Consider the following 20,378-nt stretch of genomic DNA (forward strand, 5'->3'; position numbering starts at 1 on the left):
TACTACAGAGCTGCTACTGGCATACAAGCAGATACATAGACTAATGTGACAGACTAGAGAACCCAGAAACAAACTCAGATATCTATAGTGAACTCATTTTTAACAAAGGTGCCAATAACATACACCAGGGAAAAGGGAGTCTCTTCAATAAACGGCGTTGGGAAAACTCGTTATCCATATGCAGAAGAATGAAACTAGACCTCTATCTCTTGCCATATACAAAAATGAAATCAAAATGGATTAAAGACTTAAATCTAAGACCTCAAACTATAAAACTGCTACAAGACTAACAATGGGGAAAATCTCCAGGACATTGGTCTTGGCAAAGATTTGTTGAACAATACCCCAAAAGCACAGGCAACCAAAGCAAAAATGGACAAATGGGATCACATCAAGTTAAGCTTCTGCACAGAAAAAAACAATAAAGTGAAGAGACAACCCATAGAATGGGATAAAACATCTGCAAACTACCTATCTGACAAGGGATTAATAACTAGAATACATAAAGATCTCAAACAACTCTATAGGAAGAAATCAAATAACCCAATCAAAAAATGGGCAAAAGATTTGAATAGACATTTCTTAAAAGAAGACTTACAAATGGCAAACAGGCATATGAAAAGGTGCTCAACATCATTGATCATCAGAGAAATGCAAATCAAAATTATAATGAGATATCATCTCACCCCAGTTGAAATGGCTTATTTCCAAAAGACAGGCAATAAATGCTGGTAAGGATGTAGAGAAAAGGGAACCCTTGTACACTGTTGGTGGGAATGTAAATTAGTATAGCCACTGTGGAGAACAGTTGGGAGGTTACTGAAAAACTAAAAATTGAGCTACCACATGATCCAGCAATCCCATTGCTGGGTATATACCCAAAAGGAAGGAAATCAGTACATCATACAGATAAGTGCACTCCTATGTTTGTTGCAGCACTCTTTACAATAGCTATGATTTGGGAGCAATGTAAGAGTCCATCAACTGATGAATGGGTGAAGAAAATGTGGGACATATACACAACAGAGTACTATTCAGCCATTAAAAAGAATAAGGCCCAGTCATTTGCAGCAACATGGATGGATTATGTTAAGTAAAATGAGGCAGCCACAGAAAGACAAACATCACATGTTCTCACTTATTTGTGGGATCTAAAAATTAAAACAATTAAATTCATGGACACAGAGAGTAGAAGGATGGTTGCCAGAGGCTGGGAAGGGTAGTGGGGAGCTGGGAGAGAGGTGAGGGATGGTTAATAGGTACCAAAAATAAAATAGAATGAATAAGACCTAGTGTTTGACAGCACGGTAAGGTGACTACAGTTAATAATCACTTAATTGTATGTTTTAAAATTACTTAAAAGTATAATTGTGTTGTTTGTAACTCAAAGGATAAATGCTTGAGGGGATAGCTACCCCATTCTCCACAATGTGCTTATTTCACATTGCATGCCCATATCAAAACATCTCATGTACCTCATAAACTTATACACCTACTATATACCCACAAAATAAAAATAAAAGCAAATAAATAAATTTTAAATGAATGAACAATAATTTATTCAATAATCCCTTATTGGTGGATATATAGGTTGTTTCCAAAGTTGTGCTATCATTATACAAAACATTATACAAAGTTGTGCCATCATTATACAAAATTGGCATTAGATCCTGACTGCCCTGCTGGGTTTTGGACTTGGGTGGGGCCTATAGCCCCTTTGTTTTGGCCAATTTCTCCATTTCGGAATGGCAGCATTTATCCAATTCCTGTACCTCCACTGTATCTTAAAAATAACTAACTTGTTTTTTATTTGACAGGCTTATAGGTGGAAGGGACTTGCCTTGTCTCAGGTGAGACTATGGACTTGGACTTTTGAATTAATGCTAGAATGAGTTAAGACTTTGGGAGACTGTTGGGAAGGCGTGATTGTGCTTCGAAATGTGAGAAGGAGATGAGATTTGGCAGAGGCCGGGGTAGGAATAATATGGTTTGGCTCTTTGTCCCCACCCAAATCTCATGTTGAATTGTAATTTCCAGTGTTGGAGGAGGGGCCTAATGGGAGGTGATTGAATCTTGGGGGCGGACTTCTCCTTTGCTTTTCTTATGTTAGAGTTCTCATGAGATCTGTTCGTTTGAAAGTCTGTAACACTTCCCCTTTCTCTTTCCCTCTCCTGCCATCCATGTGAAGATGTGCTTGCTTCCCCTTTGCCTTCTGCCATGATTGTAAGTTTCCTGAGGCCTCCCCAGAAGCAGAAGCCTGTATAGCCTGCAGAACCATTAGTTGATTAATCCTCTTTTCTTCATAAATTTCCCAGTCTCAGATATGTCTTTATAGCAGTATGAAAATGGACTAATACACTCTGCATCTGTTGAAGGAACCAAATCCAGGGAGTGTCTTCATTGCCACATTCTACCTTCACCCCCACATTCAATCCATCACCAAGTCCAATAGATTTTACCTCCTAAACATTTATCTACTCAAGCTGATTCTTTAGATCTCTACCACAACAATTTTGGTTCAAACTGCCATCATCTTTTGTTTCAACCAGGCTGCAGTGCAGTGGTGTGATCATGGCTCACTGCAGCCTTGACCTCCTGGGGTCAAAGCAATCTCCCCACCTCAGCCTCCCAAGTAGCTGGGACTACAGGTACTTGTCACCAGGCTCTGCTAATTTTTGTATTTTTTATAGAGATGGGGTTTTACCATGTTGCCCAGGCTGGTCTGGAACTCCTGGGCTCAAGTGATCTGACTGTCTCAGCTTCCCAAAGTGCTGGGAAGACAGGCATGAGCCACTGTGCCTGGTAAGAATTATTCTGTATCATATCTTTGTTTGTGTTTTAATTAATGCCCTTAAGTGCTTAAGTATGATTGAAAAAGTGGTTCTGCTGGTGCTCTAAATCTCTATGCTTCAACCTCCTTTGCGACAATCATTTGCATTGTCTTTGAAGAAAGAATTTGGACCAACAAAAGAACAATTTGCCTACACCTGAATGATCACAAATCCCTAATTAATGTAGTCCAATTTAATAAGAATTTACTGCATTTATGAAAATGAAAACTAATGCAAAAGACAATTATTCAATGTTTAAATCTCTAGAAAGCTAGCTTACAAAGAATGTCTTTCACATATTCAAATTTTATATTTTTATATCTACATCTGCAAATTCAGTAATTCTATTTTACAAATATAGACATTCATCATTTGCTCAACATTTACAGATTTTAATGAACATCCCCTTCTATAACTATCTGCGTAAATGTTTAAGTCTTAAAAAGAGATTGTTAGTATTTTTAGTTTAGCAGTGTATATAGGACATTTTGTTGGCCTAGACAATTTAAATTACAAAACTATAACAACCTAACTACTCCTTTAGTGAATCTAGCCTTTTCCATTTCTCTCAAATGATATAAGAAAGGGCCAAAAAAATTCACGACATATAAAAATAAATCATCACATAAAAGGGTTCCATAGCTGTCCCTCGTATTACAGAATGTTATTTCTTTCCAAGGAAAAACTGGGTAATCACCTTAAGCTCACAGTTGAGAGATAATGAAATTACTTTTCAGAGAACATTCAGTGAGAATTATTGAAGATAAAAAGGAAACTATTTGGTGATTATAAGTTAGCACTACATATCTCCTGTGCTAAATGTAACACGTATTTAAAGCGAACTAGAATTCCTATTAATCGAATAACAAATGTCACTGTTATACTGAAGGTAGGGCTGTGGGACAGTTCACTTCAGGTCCAGGAAATAGGGTTTGCATTTGTTTAAAAACAATAAAAAAACTGACCAAAAATCAGTCTACTTTTTATCATCAGAACATACTGGTAGTTTTAACGAATAATAAAATAGTTTTCTCTGAAAAACAGTTTTTTATTGGTCTAAGTTTTAAATAAATGATTGCTGTGATTGCAGTTGAGGTTTAATAATATATATGTAAGCCTAAAATGAGAGCTTTTTCAAATTTTTAAATTAACTACATGGAAGTTAATACAGAGAACTTGTAGTTACATGACGGAACTTCCAATTCACAGTGACTCCTCTACATCCATTTAGTATAAGAGTAAGTTCCTAATGGTGAGGAATCCTTCAAGCTTGTTTCAGATGCAGTTCAAGTTTGCAAACCTTGTGCCACTCAGATTCTTGCATTTAATAGTTGATTTGAAATCAATAATGATAGTATAGTGAATTTAAAGGCAAAGAAACAAAACTTCAGAATTTCAATTCTTTCATTTTGTGATTACTTGGAATTTTTGTGTTTTAGACTTAAGTGAGACAGTGGCAACTGTAAGGTGTATTAACTTATTTGGTAAATATAAATTGTAGCTCATACATAAAATATTTTACTGGTTTTGGCTGGTAGCATTAAAATGGAAATGTATGCATCTTTTAAAGTTATGTGCTTTAAAAATAAGAAATAAACGAAAATAAAATGTAATATCAGTGGTATAATTAATAGTTATCTAAACTCTATATTGTATAATTTTGATTGTATTAAAATTCACTTATTTGTTACTATAATGGTATTATTCATTACCGTGATGGACTAATATACATATTTTTCTCCATTTATAAAATACATTAATGTAACACAAAGATTAACTGTTTACCTTTTTCCCTTTTGTGCACTGGTAATATTTAGTGGCATAGTACTATATTCAAACTTTAATTTAAAAAAAGTTTATGAGTTTCTTTGTGGCTATTGTTATTAGTCATGTAATTTCACAATTATTTCTGAAAATGCCTTTTTCCTAGAGAGGAAGGAGTATTAAAAATGACCTACAATGGGAGTGTCAGATATGTTAGGTATACCATTGATAAAGTAATTAAATCATTATTTATTAGAACTAAAACACATTTTCTAATTTGAAGGAAGCACAAATTAATGAGTTGAATCATATTCTCAGCCCCCAAAGTAAGAGCCTTAACAGGGTCATATATTCTCAGGGGTCCTTGTCCTTGATCTGTTTTCTAAGTAGTGAATCCAAAATTTGCTCTCTATGAGCCCTAGAATGCAGAACTAAAGTGAGAGAAATAAAGACAAAGATTTCTTTTCATTTTTTAAAAAAAGATTTAGGTAAGATGGAGTATTAATAACTAAAAGTGATTAAATCCTAGAATATGTTGCCAAAGGAAGCTGTGGAACATTCATCCTGTGAGAAGGGAAGATTCAGTCACATGTCTTAAGTGATTATGGTTCCAGATATGCAGACACACAAAATTTTACACAGTTTTAGGGAGCCCATAGGCCCCCTGCAGCCTATTCATGGGACATATCCTCAACAAGCCCTGATTTAGCTCTAATATTTTATGTCTTCAATTCTCTCTCCTTTAAATCTTGACCATCTCTCAAGTCTTTCTCAGTTTACCTCCACCAGGAACCTTTGTGCAAATACAAGGATAACATGTAGAGAATACCTAGTACAGGGCCTGGCAGAAAAGAAGGTATTAATCAAATGATAGCTTTCCACTTGTGTGATTATTCTATCCCATGTGCTGTCTCCATTACTAAATTTATAATTAAATTTATATTACTGTATTAACATCATACAGTTCAGCAGTATTTACAATTGTATTAGTTTTGTTTCCCTAGCTAGATAACCAGATATAGGAGGGTATTCCTCAGATCTTCCTTTCAAGGCAGGAACTACTTTTACTCTCTTCTCCTAACTCCCTGTTCAAGTTCACTGCTTTTTTTACTCTCCTTAAATAACTCATGTTAACCAGCTACAGTATTTTGCCAACAACATTTTCTTAGCTTGAAATTTTAAAATTGGCTAAGGCGATACTTCCTCATATGCTGTCTCCACCTCCACCCCATCCCCAAGCCACACATCATAAAGTTCCTTACAGCCAGTCAGACTTTCCCAAAAAACTGCTCTTTATGCTGACCCACCACAACTAAAGTTACATGGCTTCCAGGGCAAAATGCTGTCGCTTCATTTAAAGAGTGCTTGAGAGATTAAAGTAGCTAAAGGGTACCTCTTCTGCAGAATGTTCTAAACGGTATTAAATTAGTCACTTACTTGAAAGCAGTGTAGTAAACTTATTTTTTTTTGTTCCATTCAGCTTCACTTTTGTTTTTGTCTTAAATTGTAAAAACTATAGCCAATTGCCTGCTCAAGCATAGTGAATAAAAGACAAGCTACAGCAAACCAAGTATGTCTTAAAGCCTGAATTTAAACTTAAAACCAGCAACTAATCATTTTGGAAGGCTACAGATGTTCAGTCTAGCAATTCTACCTGTTGTTAATTGTATGTTGAATAAATTCTCAGCTGAAGAATCCAAAACCACAAATATATAATGAAACATCTTATTGTTAAGGATTCTGCAACCAACCTTCACTAAAGAAATCCATACCAAGTAAAGATGGAAAATACACAAACCCTCAACAGTCTTTTTCCAGCTCCCAAGTGGCGAGACAAGTTTTGGATGAGAAAGATCACTGACAAAATGACTTAAAAATCCTTCCAGGAATCTTTTACTTTTGACTAAAAGAGTTATTAACACAGGAATTTTACACAGGAAAAAAGAAAACCCATAGTACTTTCAAAGCTGTTATTAGTGTTTTATTAGCAAACTAATATTTAATGGAAATGTACCAAAACTTGCAGTTTTGATGGTGAATCATGGATAATCATTTTCTGTTGAGACTGTATTATAATAAGTGAGGGTGAGTATTGCTACTTTCCTAGTAATGTTCATATTTTCTTTTTTTCATAACATCATATTAGGCTGATCACCAACTTTGAATATCATTGAACACATATAAATAGCTAAAATAACATATCATGTTAGACATCTATGTATTTAAAGAAAAGCCAGCAAAATATTGAATGATGTGTATTATATATTTCCTTGTTAGTTAAATATAAGATTTGATGAACATTTATGCATCATCATAATCACTTTTTTTTTTTTTTTTTGAGACAGAGTCTCACTCTGTCGCTCAGGCTGGAGTATAGTGGTGTGATCTGGGCTCACCGCAAGCTCTGCCTCCCAGGATCATGCCATTCTCCTGCCTCAGCCTCCCTAGTAGCTGGGACTACAGGCGCCCACCACTACGCCAGATTAATTTTTTGTATTTTTAGTAGAGATGGGTTTCACCGTGTTAACCAGGATGGTCTCGATCTCCTGACGTCATGATCCATCATAATCACTTTTTTAAACTTCACATTTAACCTAGTCTTTTCTTTTTTTTCAGTGATAAGTTTAATATCAATCCTAAATTATCCAAATCCCCATTTAAAATAAGGTAATGCTGAGAAAGGCTGTGACTTTTTAAATAATATTATAGTGCTACTTTGGAAACAAGTTTATATTTAATAAGTGACTACTATATGCTTCAAAAAAGATGACTGAACTTTGTTATGAGCTTGTTAAACAGCCGCTATTGAATGAAACTTTTAGCACAATATGTCCCTGCTCCCTGTAATCATGCTATAATTCTGTCATATTGAAGCAAAAAATGTTCATTATTTTGTCATCTCTGTCTGTAAAGCAGAGAATTACCTTCCCAAGTTCCTGAGATTTATGCTTTTAATTACCTCCTATCTGCTTCACTTCTCTTTAAACCTAAGAATCAATATAAATAGTCTTATTTATGGCAAAAATGTAAAATGTTTGACAAAAGCAGGCTATCATTTTCTAGATTTCCATCTGATGCTATTGATTCTCTCTATTTTCAGTATTATTTTTCTTGACAGAATCAGTTGGTTTTTTCAAACTTACAGTAGTATTCATTTATTCAACAATTCGTACTGCTGAACAGCAGATGTAAACTTTGCAACTAGCTTTTTGGTTCCTAACCCAGCAATGAGATTATCACTACTGTGGTTATCTCTTTATTTAATCACCTGCTGCAGAGTTCAGTTTATATGTGACTTTCTCCAAATCCCCTCATCATAAAGTCACTTTTCTGTGAGGGTCAACTTCCTTGGCTTATTTAGGTTTTGCATGGGAGGCTACTATTTGCATGGGTGAAATCTAATAGCTTAGACACTAGTATTCTTGAACATACACACAAATATACACATACGCTTTATATGAAATTGTGTATATACAATCTAGAATTATAAATATGCTACAAGTGTATACACTAAAGAAGCTGCTATCTATCTTAAAGGATTTCAAGAGAAATGCAGTTGATGTGTATGTGTGGCATGCAGTGAGTGTGTGTATATATACATGTGTGTATATATATGTGAATGTTCATATATGTGAATGTGCTATCTATCTTATATGTTCATATATGTGAAGCTGCTATCTATCTTAAGGGCTTTCAAGAGAAACACAGTAGATGTGTATGTGTGGCAGGCAGTGAATGTGTATATGTGTGTATGTGTGTGTACATAGGTGAATGTTTATATATGTGAATATACATATATATATAGGTGAATGTATAATATATACATAAAAGTGAATGTTCAAAGTTTTTTTTTGACAAACCCCTTAGGGTAAACTACCATCAACTACAGAGTGTCTGAATATTCAGAAAATATAAGGTAAATTTATTTTTTAAATAGTATGTTGGTTTGAGTTTCAAGTAACATGCTCAATATATTTTTTAACCCTCTAAAGGCCTTTTTAAGTAAAATACCTCTGATTTAAAACAATGAATCCAGTTGTTAAGCTAAAAAAAGCTTCATAAATAAATTACAAATGTCCAAGAAAGACAGGGGAAATTGCATTTGTTGTATTTTTGTGCCAGAAAAAGAGGAACAAGGGATAAACGAGAAGAGTTGGAGGAGAGAGAGAAGAGAAAATTGAGTAGAGAAGAAAGGAAGAAGAAATGTGATAGTTTAGAAGAAAACACAGGGGAAGAGAAACATAACATGCAGATAGAATTCTAGAGTTAAAAGCAAGCACCAGGCAGTCAATAGCAAAATGTGGAATCCCCTAGGAGAATGTTACATAATGACAAATAAAAAGCTTGATCCTTCAGAAAACCCAAGCGGGTAGCCTTGCAGCTGTGTGCCTCTTTTGCTTTTGCTGCAAGGGACATCTTCAAACATGGTGTCTAATGGGGTTCCTGTTTCCCAGTTGATCTGATTTCTCAGAAAAAAACACAGCTGCTGCAGGGACTTGCTGCCTCGTGGCAGCTGGTGGAGAAAGGTGGAGTTAGGTCTGGTGGCAAAGGAAGATGCAAAATCAGCCAATAGCATGTGGAAAGGGAGTTATGTGGAACCCAAAGGTGTGGCTTCCTTCCTAATCTCTTGACTGCTGAGGTCTCTGCTGGGTGACAGAGAATGCCAGGGCCTCTAGCAGAAGACAGCACTAAGGCCTTCTAAATGGCAGATGGTAGATGGGGAAGTTTGTTCAGGCAAGACAAATACGAGTTTGTATTTTATTATATTAACTGCTAAAGAAACCAGGAAATTGGAATAAAATTAAAACCAAAGAAGAGATATAGGCAGAAAGACCCAGGAGGGCATAACCTAAATTGCCTTATCCAAATGAAAACTGCTGAGATGACAGACACAAAATGCATAGTGAGGTGGTATTATGGATGTACCAATTACACACTAACTGTAGCACATGGGAATTGAGGGAGGTCATTGAACGACTGCAGTTTCTGAAATCTTATAGACATTTATAGTAAAGAGTAGCACAGTCAGGTCACCCACAGAAATGTTTATACAAGTGGTTGATTACCCTACCATTTTAACTTCTAAGCAAACCCTTAATTTTCTGTCCATTTGTACTTAATCATTCTAATGTAAATAATTGAAATGGCATGAGGTTGTCACCTTATGTCTTCAGACATGAGAAAATAGAGCACAGCAAAAAGAACAGAAGGCTAAAATGAGAGATAGGGATATTGGATAACCTGAAACCAAAAAACAAAATAAAAAACATCAACAGATCACAAACCTAGAGGTACCATACAAAATAAAATATAAACTATAAGTGATTCAATGTTTATTATGTTATTCAAAGATAATAATGTAAATTTGAAAAATCAAATGGGCTAGCTCCAAAGGAGTAATAAAAGCCTATGGGGCCAACATTTAGGGACAATGTATCTCACGCTTAATTACTTGTGGTATTAATGCTGAGTACCAAAATTTCAGGGTCAATTCTGACTTAGAGTACATAAAACTTGACTAAAAAGATCACCATGCTTTCATTTTGATTTGCCTATAAGGCATAAAATACTTAGAAATACATTAAGGGTATTTATAATAAACTGTTCTGAGATCAATATTAATAAGAATAATAATATAATTTCTGTTTTAAAACATTTAAGATAATCAAGTTGCCCTGTTTTGTGTAAGAATCTGTTTAAGAATTTGATTTTGATTCAATTTTGTATAAAGATTTGATTTTGTGTAAGAATCACTTTCTTTCATCCTTCTGCTACTATCCTCCAAGGAATTGAAACTAATAGGTAAATTAGAAATTATTTGGGATCTGCCAATTTCAACTTAGCCAAAATGAGATAAATGTTACTCTCAAAAAATTTTCTGAAGTGTATGTTAGCTCATTTCCCTGGCAAAGCTTAACTTTGGATATGGCATTTTCCAGCTAAAAGATCAAGATTCAGATTTAGGCTTATCAATTTATGACCATACTGCAGTTGCAGTATACTCAGTTACTGGAGAATAAAGAAACATTCAGGGTTAGACAGCCTCATTCAGCTTAGGTACACCATGTTAGAAAAAAGGTGGTCAAGAAGAAAGCAGGGCTTGAGGTGATACACACATTTGTGCAAATGTCTGGGACTCAGTCGGAAAGCATATTATTCCTGGACTGCAATGCCTGCTCCCTGGCAAAGTTAATGGTGTTAATTTGTAAAGGTTCATTTGGGAAATGTTTGTGATTAATGCTTGCTCATTTACATAACTGTGTATTGTGTCAATAAAGCTGTGGCATTTTGCTTTTCAACAGGGTAGTTCTACTGAGATGATAAAAGCTAGACAAAGGGGGGTACAGGACACTTAAACTAGGTCATATTGAATTCTAATGCATGAAGCCAACTCTGGTACATTTCATATGGATAATGAAGAACCGCAAAATGCAGTCTGTTTACTGTGCATCTGCCTTCCATATTTTTCAATAAACGTATTTTCTACACTGAAGAGTGAAGCCAATTTCAGTCTCAGGCTGATTTAGAAATGTTATTAAAAATAAGGATGAGCATCTTCTTAATTCTTACATTAAAATGTAAATAGGGTAATTATAAAATAATAAACTCTCCCCCAAATAAAAAATGCTCAGTTTCAGAGCTTGGTTATGCAGATTATAGCACCATTACTAAACACTGAGAACATGTATATGTCACATTTGTGAATTTGCCATCCAGACTTTGTGGCTTTACTGCCCAGAGTCTAAGAATGACTCAGAAATCTAATTTCTTTCTTCATTATCAATGGAACTTTGATAGCAAGGAGGCTGCTGGTCACATGCTTATGTATGCACATATGTCCACATCCCTATTAGTAAGTACAAAGAAAATGGCTGACATCAAATGGAGCTTAAGACAAAGGTGGATGTACTCCTACGGTAATTGTGGGGCTCGAAAGAAATTCTTATGTCTTCCACAACCCAACCCATTACACAAATAAAAAACAAAATTCATAGTCATTCTTTCTGGGTCTTAGCTGTTGACTTGTAAGATGGAGGTGTTTATATCCTATCCTCCTGACAGAGGTACCGTGGAAATGATTTTTAATTATGGAACTTCAATGGTCCTTCCAAAGATCATGTGGTTCATTTTAGGCCATATTGTAGAGATTAGCAAAGTGCTTATCATACAGGAGGAGTTCAGTAAATGCTTAGGAAATGGGTAAAGTTATGTGAGGCAACATAATATAATAGGAAGAGCTGTGGATTTAGAGGCAAGAGATCCAGACTTATGTCTTAGCTCTGCCATTTATTGACTGAAAATCTAGGAGATGTCAAAAGATGGGAACCAATTTAAGTGTCCACCTGTAGGGATGAGTTAAACTATGAAACGTCCACAAATAAACTACTGTATTAGTTTTCTGTTGCTTTCATCGCAAAGTTTTATAAACTTAGTGGCTTAAAAGCTTATTATCTTACAGTTCTGGAGGTCAGAAGTCTGGTATGGATCTTACTGGGCTAACATCAAGGTGTCAGCAGGGCTGCATTCCTTCTGGAGGCTTTAAGGGAAAATCCATTTCTTTGTCTTTTCCAGCTTCTAGAGGTTGCCCACACTCCTCGGCTTGTGGCTCCTTCCTTCCCCTACAAAGCCAGCAATGGCCAGTGGACTCCTTGTCAGATAGCATCACCCTGACTGCCTCTTCTGCATCCCTCTTCTACTTTTAAAGACCTTGTGATTACCTTGGGACCATGGGATGATCCAGGACAATCCTTTTATCATGAGGTCAGAATATTAGCTCCCTTAATTCCATCTACTACCTTAATTCCACTTTGCTATGTAAGATATATTAACAGGTTCCAGAAATTAGGATATGGGCATCTTTGCCTACCACATCTATAAAAAGAGTATGGGAGCTCTCTATGTTCTGATAGAAAAAAATTCTCCAGCATATATTGTTACATAAAAAATGCAACGCAAAGAAGAGTGTCAATAGTATGCTACCATTTACATAGAAAAGGGAAGAAATAATATGTATTCATACTTAGTTATATTTGCATAAGCAAGCCCTGGAAAGATATGCAAAAAATATTAAAGTGATTACAAATAGGGAATGACATGGAGGTTGGGAAGATGAGGAAAGGGATAGTTTTTTCAATGTGTGGTGGTTTTTTGTTGTTGTTGTTTTTTTAGATGGAGTTTTGTTCTTATTGCCCAGGCTGGAGTGCAATGGTACAATCTCAGCTCACTGCAACCTCTGCCACCTGGGTTCAAGCGATTCTCCTGCCTCAGCCTCCCAAGTAGCTGGGATTTCAGGTGTGCATCATCACGCCTGGCTAATTTTGTATTTTTAGTAGAGACAGGGTTTCACCATGTTGGTCAGGCTGGTCTCGAACTCCTGACCTCAAGTGATCCACCCGCCTCGGCCTTCCAAAGTGCTGGGATTACAGGAGTGAGCCATTGCACCCAGCCTCAATATGTTTTTTAATATTATCATGATTTTGAACTATAAATATGTTATTTTTTAATTTGAGAGATTCATAATTGTCCCTAAGCCCCTATTATTCAGTCAATGTTCAACATCTCTTGTTTTGAAGAATCTATCATCAACCTTGTTATTTTACTCTTCTTAAATTAACTCTTCTAATAAGCAAATCCTTATTTGTGAGTGGCTTTAAACCAAGCAGTTCTCTATTACATTAATGGACTTCATAAAATCATGCATCTTTTGCACGATTTTTGCAATTTAATTCTGAAATCTATTATTTGCTTTGTACTGAGAGATGTTTTCAAGCATCTGGCCTTATGGCACTGAGAATGCCAGTGTTAAAGACGCAGCATGTCTTTAGGTGGGCATTTGTTTTATAAGTGGTCAGGTAAGTAGTAAACATTTTCATGTCATATTTATATAACAACAGACTTTAATTTCTCCGTATAACTCTAAAGATTTGAATAACTGAGCAATACTGTAAAATTTACTTGAATCTATTTCAGTATTTATTATTGCATCTATTCTTACAAAAGTCTTATTATACTTTCATTCTAGTAGTAAAATTGTAGTTTAATATACTTTAGTAGTTATATCTCTATCATAAATTAGTCTCCTATTTATAAAATATTTTGTGGCTCATATCATTAATTTTTTTCTAGTTAGGTTTACTAAGGTATACTCTACATACAGTAAAATTTTTTTCAGGTATCCAGCTTAACGAATTTTGAAAAACAAAGACTGTCATGTAAACATCACAACAATAAAGTTATAAAATATTTTCATCATTCAAAAAGGTTCCTGCATTTCCGTTTGTGGTCAATTCCCTAACTTAACCCTCAGCCCCTGTTAACCACTGATCTGACTATCCCCATAGTTTCATCTTCTGCAGAAAGTTATCTGAGTGCAATCATATGGCATATAGTCTTTGTGTCTTACTTCTCTCACTTAGCATACTGTCTTTGAGATTCATCCATGTTGTAGCATGTATCAGTACTTTCATTTTACTTTTACTTTATTTCTATTTACTTTTATTTCTTTATTTCCATTGTATGGCTTTAACATAGTTTGTTTATTGATCAGTTGATGGACATTTGGGTCAATTCCAGTTTTGGGCAATTATGAATAAAATTACTTTAAGCAGCACATATGGATTAATATATGTTTTCATTTGCCTTGGGGATATACTTAGAAGTGGGATTGCTGGATCATATGGGAAATGTATGTATAACTTTATAAAGTTTCTTATTAATAATTGCTAAATTGTTTTCCAAAGTGGCTGTACCATTTTGTATTCTCACTGACAATGTATGAGAGGTCCAGTTGCTCCTCATCCTAGCCATTTGATCCTATCAATTTGTTTAATTTTCACCATTCTAATAGGTGTAGTGCTATCTGATTTTGGTTTTATTCTGTATTTCCTTAATCGTTAAACATGTTGAGCATTTTTTTATGTGCTTATTCATCATTCATATTTCTTCTTTGGTAAAGTGCCTGTTAAAATTGTTTTCCGATTTTATCATTTATTATTGAGTTATAAGTTATTTATATTTGTATGCAATTTCTTAAGCAGATACAAATATTTTCTAGTAGTCTATAGCTTGTTTTTTCATTTTCTTAACAGTGTAACAGTCTAAAGAGTAGAAGTTTTAAATTTTGATGAAATCCAATATATCAATATTCACACTTTTTTATTTTCTAAGAAAGCTTTGCCTAATGCAAAGCCAAACAGATTTTCTACTGTTTTCATCTAGAAGTTTAATAGTTTTTTAAAGTTTTTATTTTATGAATGATCCTATCGAATTAATTTTTATGTTTTGTATCAGGTAGTAGTCAAGGCGTTTTTTGAATTTACATATTAATACATACTTCTTCTAGCACTATTTGTTGAAAAGATTAGCCTTTCTTCATTGAATTCACTCTCCAACTTTGTTGAAAATCAACTGACTATATTGGTGTGAGTCTATTTCTGGACTCTGTTCTGTTCCATTGATCCATGTGTCTACCATTCTTTCACCAATTTCACAGTCTTGATTATTGTAGATTTTAGAGTAAGTATTAAAATCAGGAAGTGTTAAGTCTTCAAAATTTGACCTTTAAAAAAATGTTTTGGCTATTCTAGGGCTTTCCTTTTCTATGTATATTTAAGAAACAGCTTGCCATTTTCTATAATAAAAAAGCATTTTGAGATTTTGATCAGGATTGTGCTGGATCTATAGATCAATTTGGGGAAGAACTAACATCTTAACAATATTAAGACTTCAAATGAATTAACACTGTATATTTCTCAGTTTATTTAGGTACATTTTGATTCCTGAACATGAAGTTTTATCATGTACCAAAAAATTCATTGGACTTTTGATTAAAATTATATTAAATATAATTTCATAAATCATGATAAACATCTCTTTTCCAATGACTATGATTTTTTATTATGCTTCCTATGTAGAATTATCAAAACATAATTTAATGGTATATGCAAACAAGAGTGATTATTATTTTAGTATTTCTAAACAACATTAATTCTGTAACAAGCTCTTTGCAAAATGGCTACAGGGGTCAAGTAACTCAGGAAATACCACATATTATATGCAGCCTTCGGATTCTGATTTACATCGGTCATTGGCTTTACTTGGTAATTGGATATTGCAAATATTCTAATATTGTTTATTTTGCTTTCCTGCTATTTTGTTTATAAATTTAAAAACCCATTTTCATAAAAGAGAGTGATTTGTTCCATTTTCTTGTTATCTTTGTTTAGCAGGATGGTTATGCTTGACAGATAAAATAGTTTATGAAACTTTCTCTGTATTTTATGTTCTGGGAAAATATAAATCATATAGGAAATTAATAATTCTTTTAGGTATTTAACAAGATTTGACACAAACATGAAATGTGGCACTTGATGTCAAATAGTAAAAATGGTTTTCTTCCACATTTATTGCATTTTAATTCTTAAAATCTCTTCATTGCATTTTAAAACTTTTTTCATATTTTCTGATAGTCAAGTATTTTTGACAAGTGAATATAGTGAGATTAATTGTAAAATGGTATAGTTGAGACTGATTGCATAGATAAATTCTTAATTTTTGATATTAGCCACTTATAGACTATTGTCTATAATCCTCTATTGGTTTTAAAATTTGTATTGTTTTTTATTGTTCTAATGTTATTCTAAAAAATATTTTCAATGTGATCTAGGTTGAATCCATGGATATGGACCCTGTGGATTCAGAGGGCCAACCATACTCTATTGTTCAAGTTTTAGGCATTGAACCCAAATCCCTTGGAAATCTGGCATCCTGAAATTAGTGGGCTACCAATAGGAGTGGCTGCTACAGTATGTAAATATGAAGAAATGTACATATTTAGATCAATCAGACTTTTAGCTCTGACAAACTACAGAGAATAATGAAAAGGTGATACTCACATCTGAATTAAAGCGAAGCTGACAGACATTACAAGAAATAACTTGTTTCTTCTTTGGGGGAATGGATACTCCAAATGTATGGTTAATAACCGCTTTTTGCACAGGATCCATCTGAAGAACAAATGAAAAAATAGTCAATTTGTAACTTCAAAGAAAAGACAATAGTGTGAGCAAATAACAGTAGTTGAAATATTCCATAAAGTTTAAACTTTTAGTTCCTAAACAAAGACAATAAAGAATCTCATTCAATAGTAACACATTTGTCTCCAAAAATTAAAAACAAAAACAAATGACAAAAATGAAAACAAAAAATGGCTTTGAAAACATAACTCAAAAAAAAACCACAAGAGAATCACCATATTTCCAGAAACCTTATGTCTCTAGAAGGAGCCTTGAAAAACCTTAGAAGAATCATAAAACAATAAAATTTAAGATCCAAAGGTCAAGGTTAAAATTAACTTTTATTTTTCTTGAGACAGGATCTTGCTCTGTTGCTCAAGCTGGAATGCAGTGGCATGATCATAGTTCACTGCAGCCTCAACCTCCTGAGCTCAAGTGATCCTCTTGCTTCAGCCGCCTGAGTACCTGGGACTACAGGCATGTGCCACACTATGCCCAACTAAAAATGTTAATGTTTTCCCTGTATGAGGCAATAATACTTAAGATGGCCTCAAATGATGTCAATAACAATTATTACAAATATATTTATGCTTCTTAATTTTTGATTTATGGTAAAGTCATAAATGACAGGCTCTTATCAGAGCACAGAAAGTATTGACTGAATATATATTTTAAAATAATTTGTTAACTTTCATGTGCTATAGACTGAAATTCATTCTACTGAAAATGCATGTCAGAACTGTACACTTAAATGCCTAAAACAGATTGGCTGACATGCAACCCTTGGTTAAATATTAATCAAGTAAAGTTTTGATTTATAGCTTGTGATTTTCCCCTTTTGGCTTGCATGTATTATATATATTCAGAGAAATATACAGTGATACAAGTACTCCAACAGAAAAAGTATGGCACAGTCATTAAAACACTCAGGAAAAGAAACACCTAGATCTGCAGAGCCTATGAAAAGAGACACAGCAGTGATTCTCTTGTGTACTCCAGATAATAATCTCCAACATTTACATCAGACAACTGGTAGTTCAAAAAACAATGCAGATGACAAGCAAAACATTATATAACAGATGTAATATGAATGAGGACAGATCCATTGATACCGTTGTCTAGGAAATCTCCTGAGGTTAGAGATTAAGACTGGATTAGTTGATGATATTTGACAGAGAGGAGAAATGAGTACTATCTCTGATCACAATTATAAATCGACAAAATGCAAAATTAGCCATTAGAAGAAGCTAAATACATTAGAAAGGCAAGTGGATTGAAGAGTTATTGAATAATAAATTAATCTATTTTTTGGCTACAATTTCAAGAAAGATGACAGGACGATGTATTCCTATTATAAAGAACAGTTATGGTGGTTTGGGACACTTAAAAATTTTAAGAGGGTTCCAGGTGCAGGGGCTTATGCCTATAATCCCAGCACTTTGGGAGGCTGAGGCAGGAGGATCACTTGAGCTTAGGAGTTTGAGACCAGACTGGGCAACACAGCAAGACCCTGTCTCCATCTTAAAACAAAAATGCTAAGGGGGGAGTTTTCTGGAGAGATAGCCTAACTATAATGTGATGGTTACACAAATCTATACATATATTAAATTCATAGAACTTTCCCCCTCAAAAGGTCAATTTTATATATTATAATTTAATAAGTAAAAAAGAAAAACCTTCTTAACATTATTATGTTTAACTACTAAATCTAACATATCACTACTGGAAAATCTAGGGATTCATACTGTTGAAGGTCATAACTGATTGTATTAGATTTTATTCAACGAGAATAATAATTTAAAAAACTATGTGACAAAGAAAATCTCAAAAGGTCAGAAAATAAATTCCTAGTTCACTTTCTTATTTTATTCACAAACACAAATACTTAAATCCCATCTACCTATTTGCAAAATAGGAAACTATACTTTCTGACAGTTACCAGACATGGCGAATCAGTTTAGGCAGGCTTAAAAATAAAACAGGCTAACTTATCTTGGCAGGATGAAAGAAGCCCACTGTTTTGCGAAGTTAAAGAACAAGAGCATTTTATTGAGATAGTTTCTGATCTCAGGCTCTGAAAAATACTTCCCATCTGGTGATATGTGAACTACATGGGATTAAACTATATGAATATTCCCTAAATACTAGTTTTATGCATGCTATTTTCATTATTTTTTGCCATATCCATACACTAATATTTTTCTTTAAATCAAATTGAAGTACACTTAAACAATAAATCATAGAAATAATGTACACTTTCCTATTACTCCTTTCAAAAAATATATTGAAATTAACATCAAAATTAAAACTTTCCTCAAAGTGAATCCATATATCCTAGCTGTTTCCATGCCCAAACATAGAAAGACAAAAGATACATGTACGAATATCTAGTTTCAAGGTCTTAGTAGACTATTATATCTATTGACATCTCCAACAAAATCTTTGAAAATAAATATTCCCATCAAGTTTTAAAAATTGTTAGCTGCCTACATAATTTTTTACATAACTCCTAATAGTTTTTTTTTGTTTTTGTTTTTGTTTTTGTTTTGAGGCAGAGTCTTGCTCCATGGCCCAGGCTGGAGTGCAGTGGTGCGATATCAGCTCACTGAAACCTCTGCTTCTTGAGTTCAAGCAATTCTCCTGTCTCAGCCTCCTGAGTAGCTGGGATTATAGGCACCCACCACTGCACCTGGCCAGTTTTTTTTTTTGTGTGTGTGTGTGTGTTTTTAGTAGAGACAGGGTTTCTTCATGTTGGCCAGGCTGGTCTCGAACTCCTGACCTCAGGCGATCTGCCTGACTTGTCCTCCCAAAGTGCTGGGATTACAGGCGTGAGCCATCGTGCCCGGCCCCTAATAGTTTTATTCTGCTCAAATCTCACATTTGCATCACATTGGCCTGAAAGTATGCCCTTGTGTCTCCAAGGCTGAGAGCTCTCCATTCTGAAAGGTGAGTTGAGACTGAGAACTCCAAATAGAAAGGTAGGCAAGTTTCCATCCATCTGCTCTCTAAAAAGCACCAGATTAAGAAGGTTCCTTCATGAAACTCCCCTCAGAATTGGCTCCTCCAGTTTGTATATGTAATCCTAATTTTTCTCATAAAATCAACTAAATAAGCACAGCCCTTTTACACTTTCTTTGCTACTTGTCATTAACTCTTTCTGCCTTTTCATCCTTTGGATAACTTATCACTAATTGTATCAAGATTGTACCCCCATCTGTCTCACTTGGAACAGATTTTCTTTATTTTCCTCTTGATTCTGTATTTCCTTAAGGTTTCTGGAAAAGATTCACTTTTTCTTCTAGTCTAAATCTCTTCTTCTGCTGTTTATCATTAAATTCTATAGTTATATTTTTATATTTAAATGTTATTTTGGGGGACATGATTTAGATGATTTAGTTGAATAGAGACTTTAATTGGAATAAAAAAGAATGCCCCACTTGTCACTTTATCTGATTTTGAAACAGACACTGTCAAGCTAATGTTTTGAGTATTTGCCCTCTGATGCAATAACTACAAATACTCGAGTCATTTCAATGGGATCCAAATGTGACAGTAATGAAGAGGGCTTTCAGATACCTTTTTAAAAAGTATAAAGTGGTAAAATTCTCAATTTTTGTTCTCAGCATTAGTACAATGCTCTAAAAGCTAGACAAAACAACTATGATGTTAATTTATGTTAACTTAAATTTTTTTCTCTGCTAGTGCAAAAACAGTTCTCTGTAGTCATAATGAGATGCATGTAACTAAATCGATGATAATTCTTTCATTC

The 20,378-nt window shown here is 34.2% G+C and overlaps 1 protein-coding gene across 7 annotated transcripts in view; it reads right to left on the reverse strand.

Moving 5' to 3' along the window:
* The window catches only part of ZNF385B (zinc finger protein 385B), a 430,199-nt gene that overhangs the window by 60,756 nt on the left and 349,065 nt on the right, over positions 1-20,378 (reverse strand). For all 7 annotated transcript variants that reach the window (XM_054477896.1, XM_054477895.1, XM_054477894.1 and 4 more), the window contains one exon: positions 16,490-16,600. In XM_054477896.1, coding sequence (XP_054333871.1) covers positions 16,490-16,600 — 111 coding nt within the window. The remainder of the gene's footprint in view (positions 1-16,489; positions 16,601-20,378) is intronic.

This window comes from Pongo pygmaeus, chromosome 11 (genome assembly GCF_028885625.2).
Source record: "Pongo pygmaeus isolate AG05252 chromosome 11, NHGRI_mPonPyg2-v2.0_pri, whole genome shotgun sequence".
Lineage (NCBI taxonomy): Eukaryota > Metazoa > Chordata > Mammalia > Primates > Hominidae > Pongo > Pongo pygmaeus.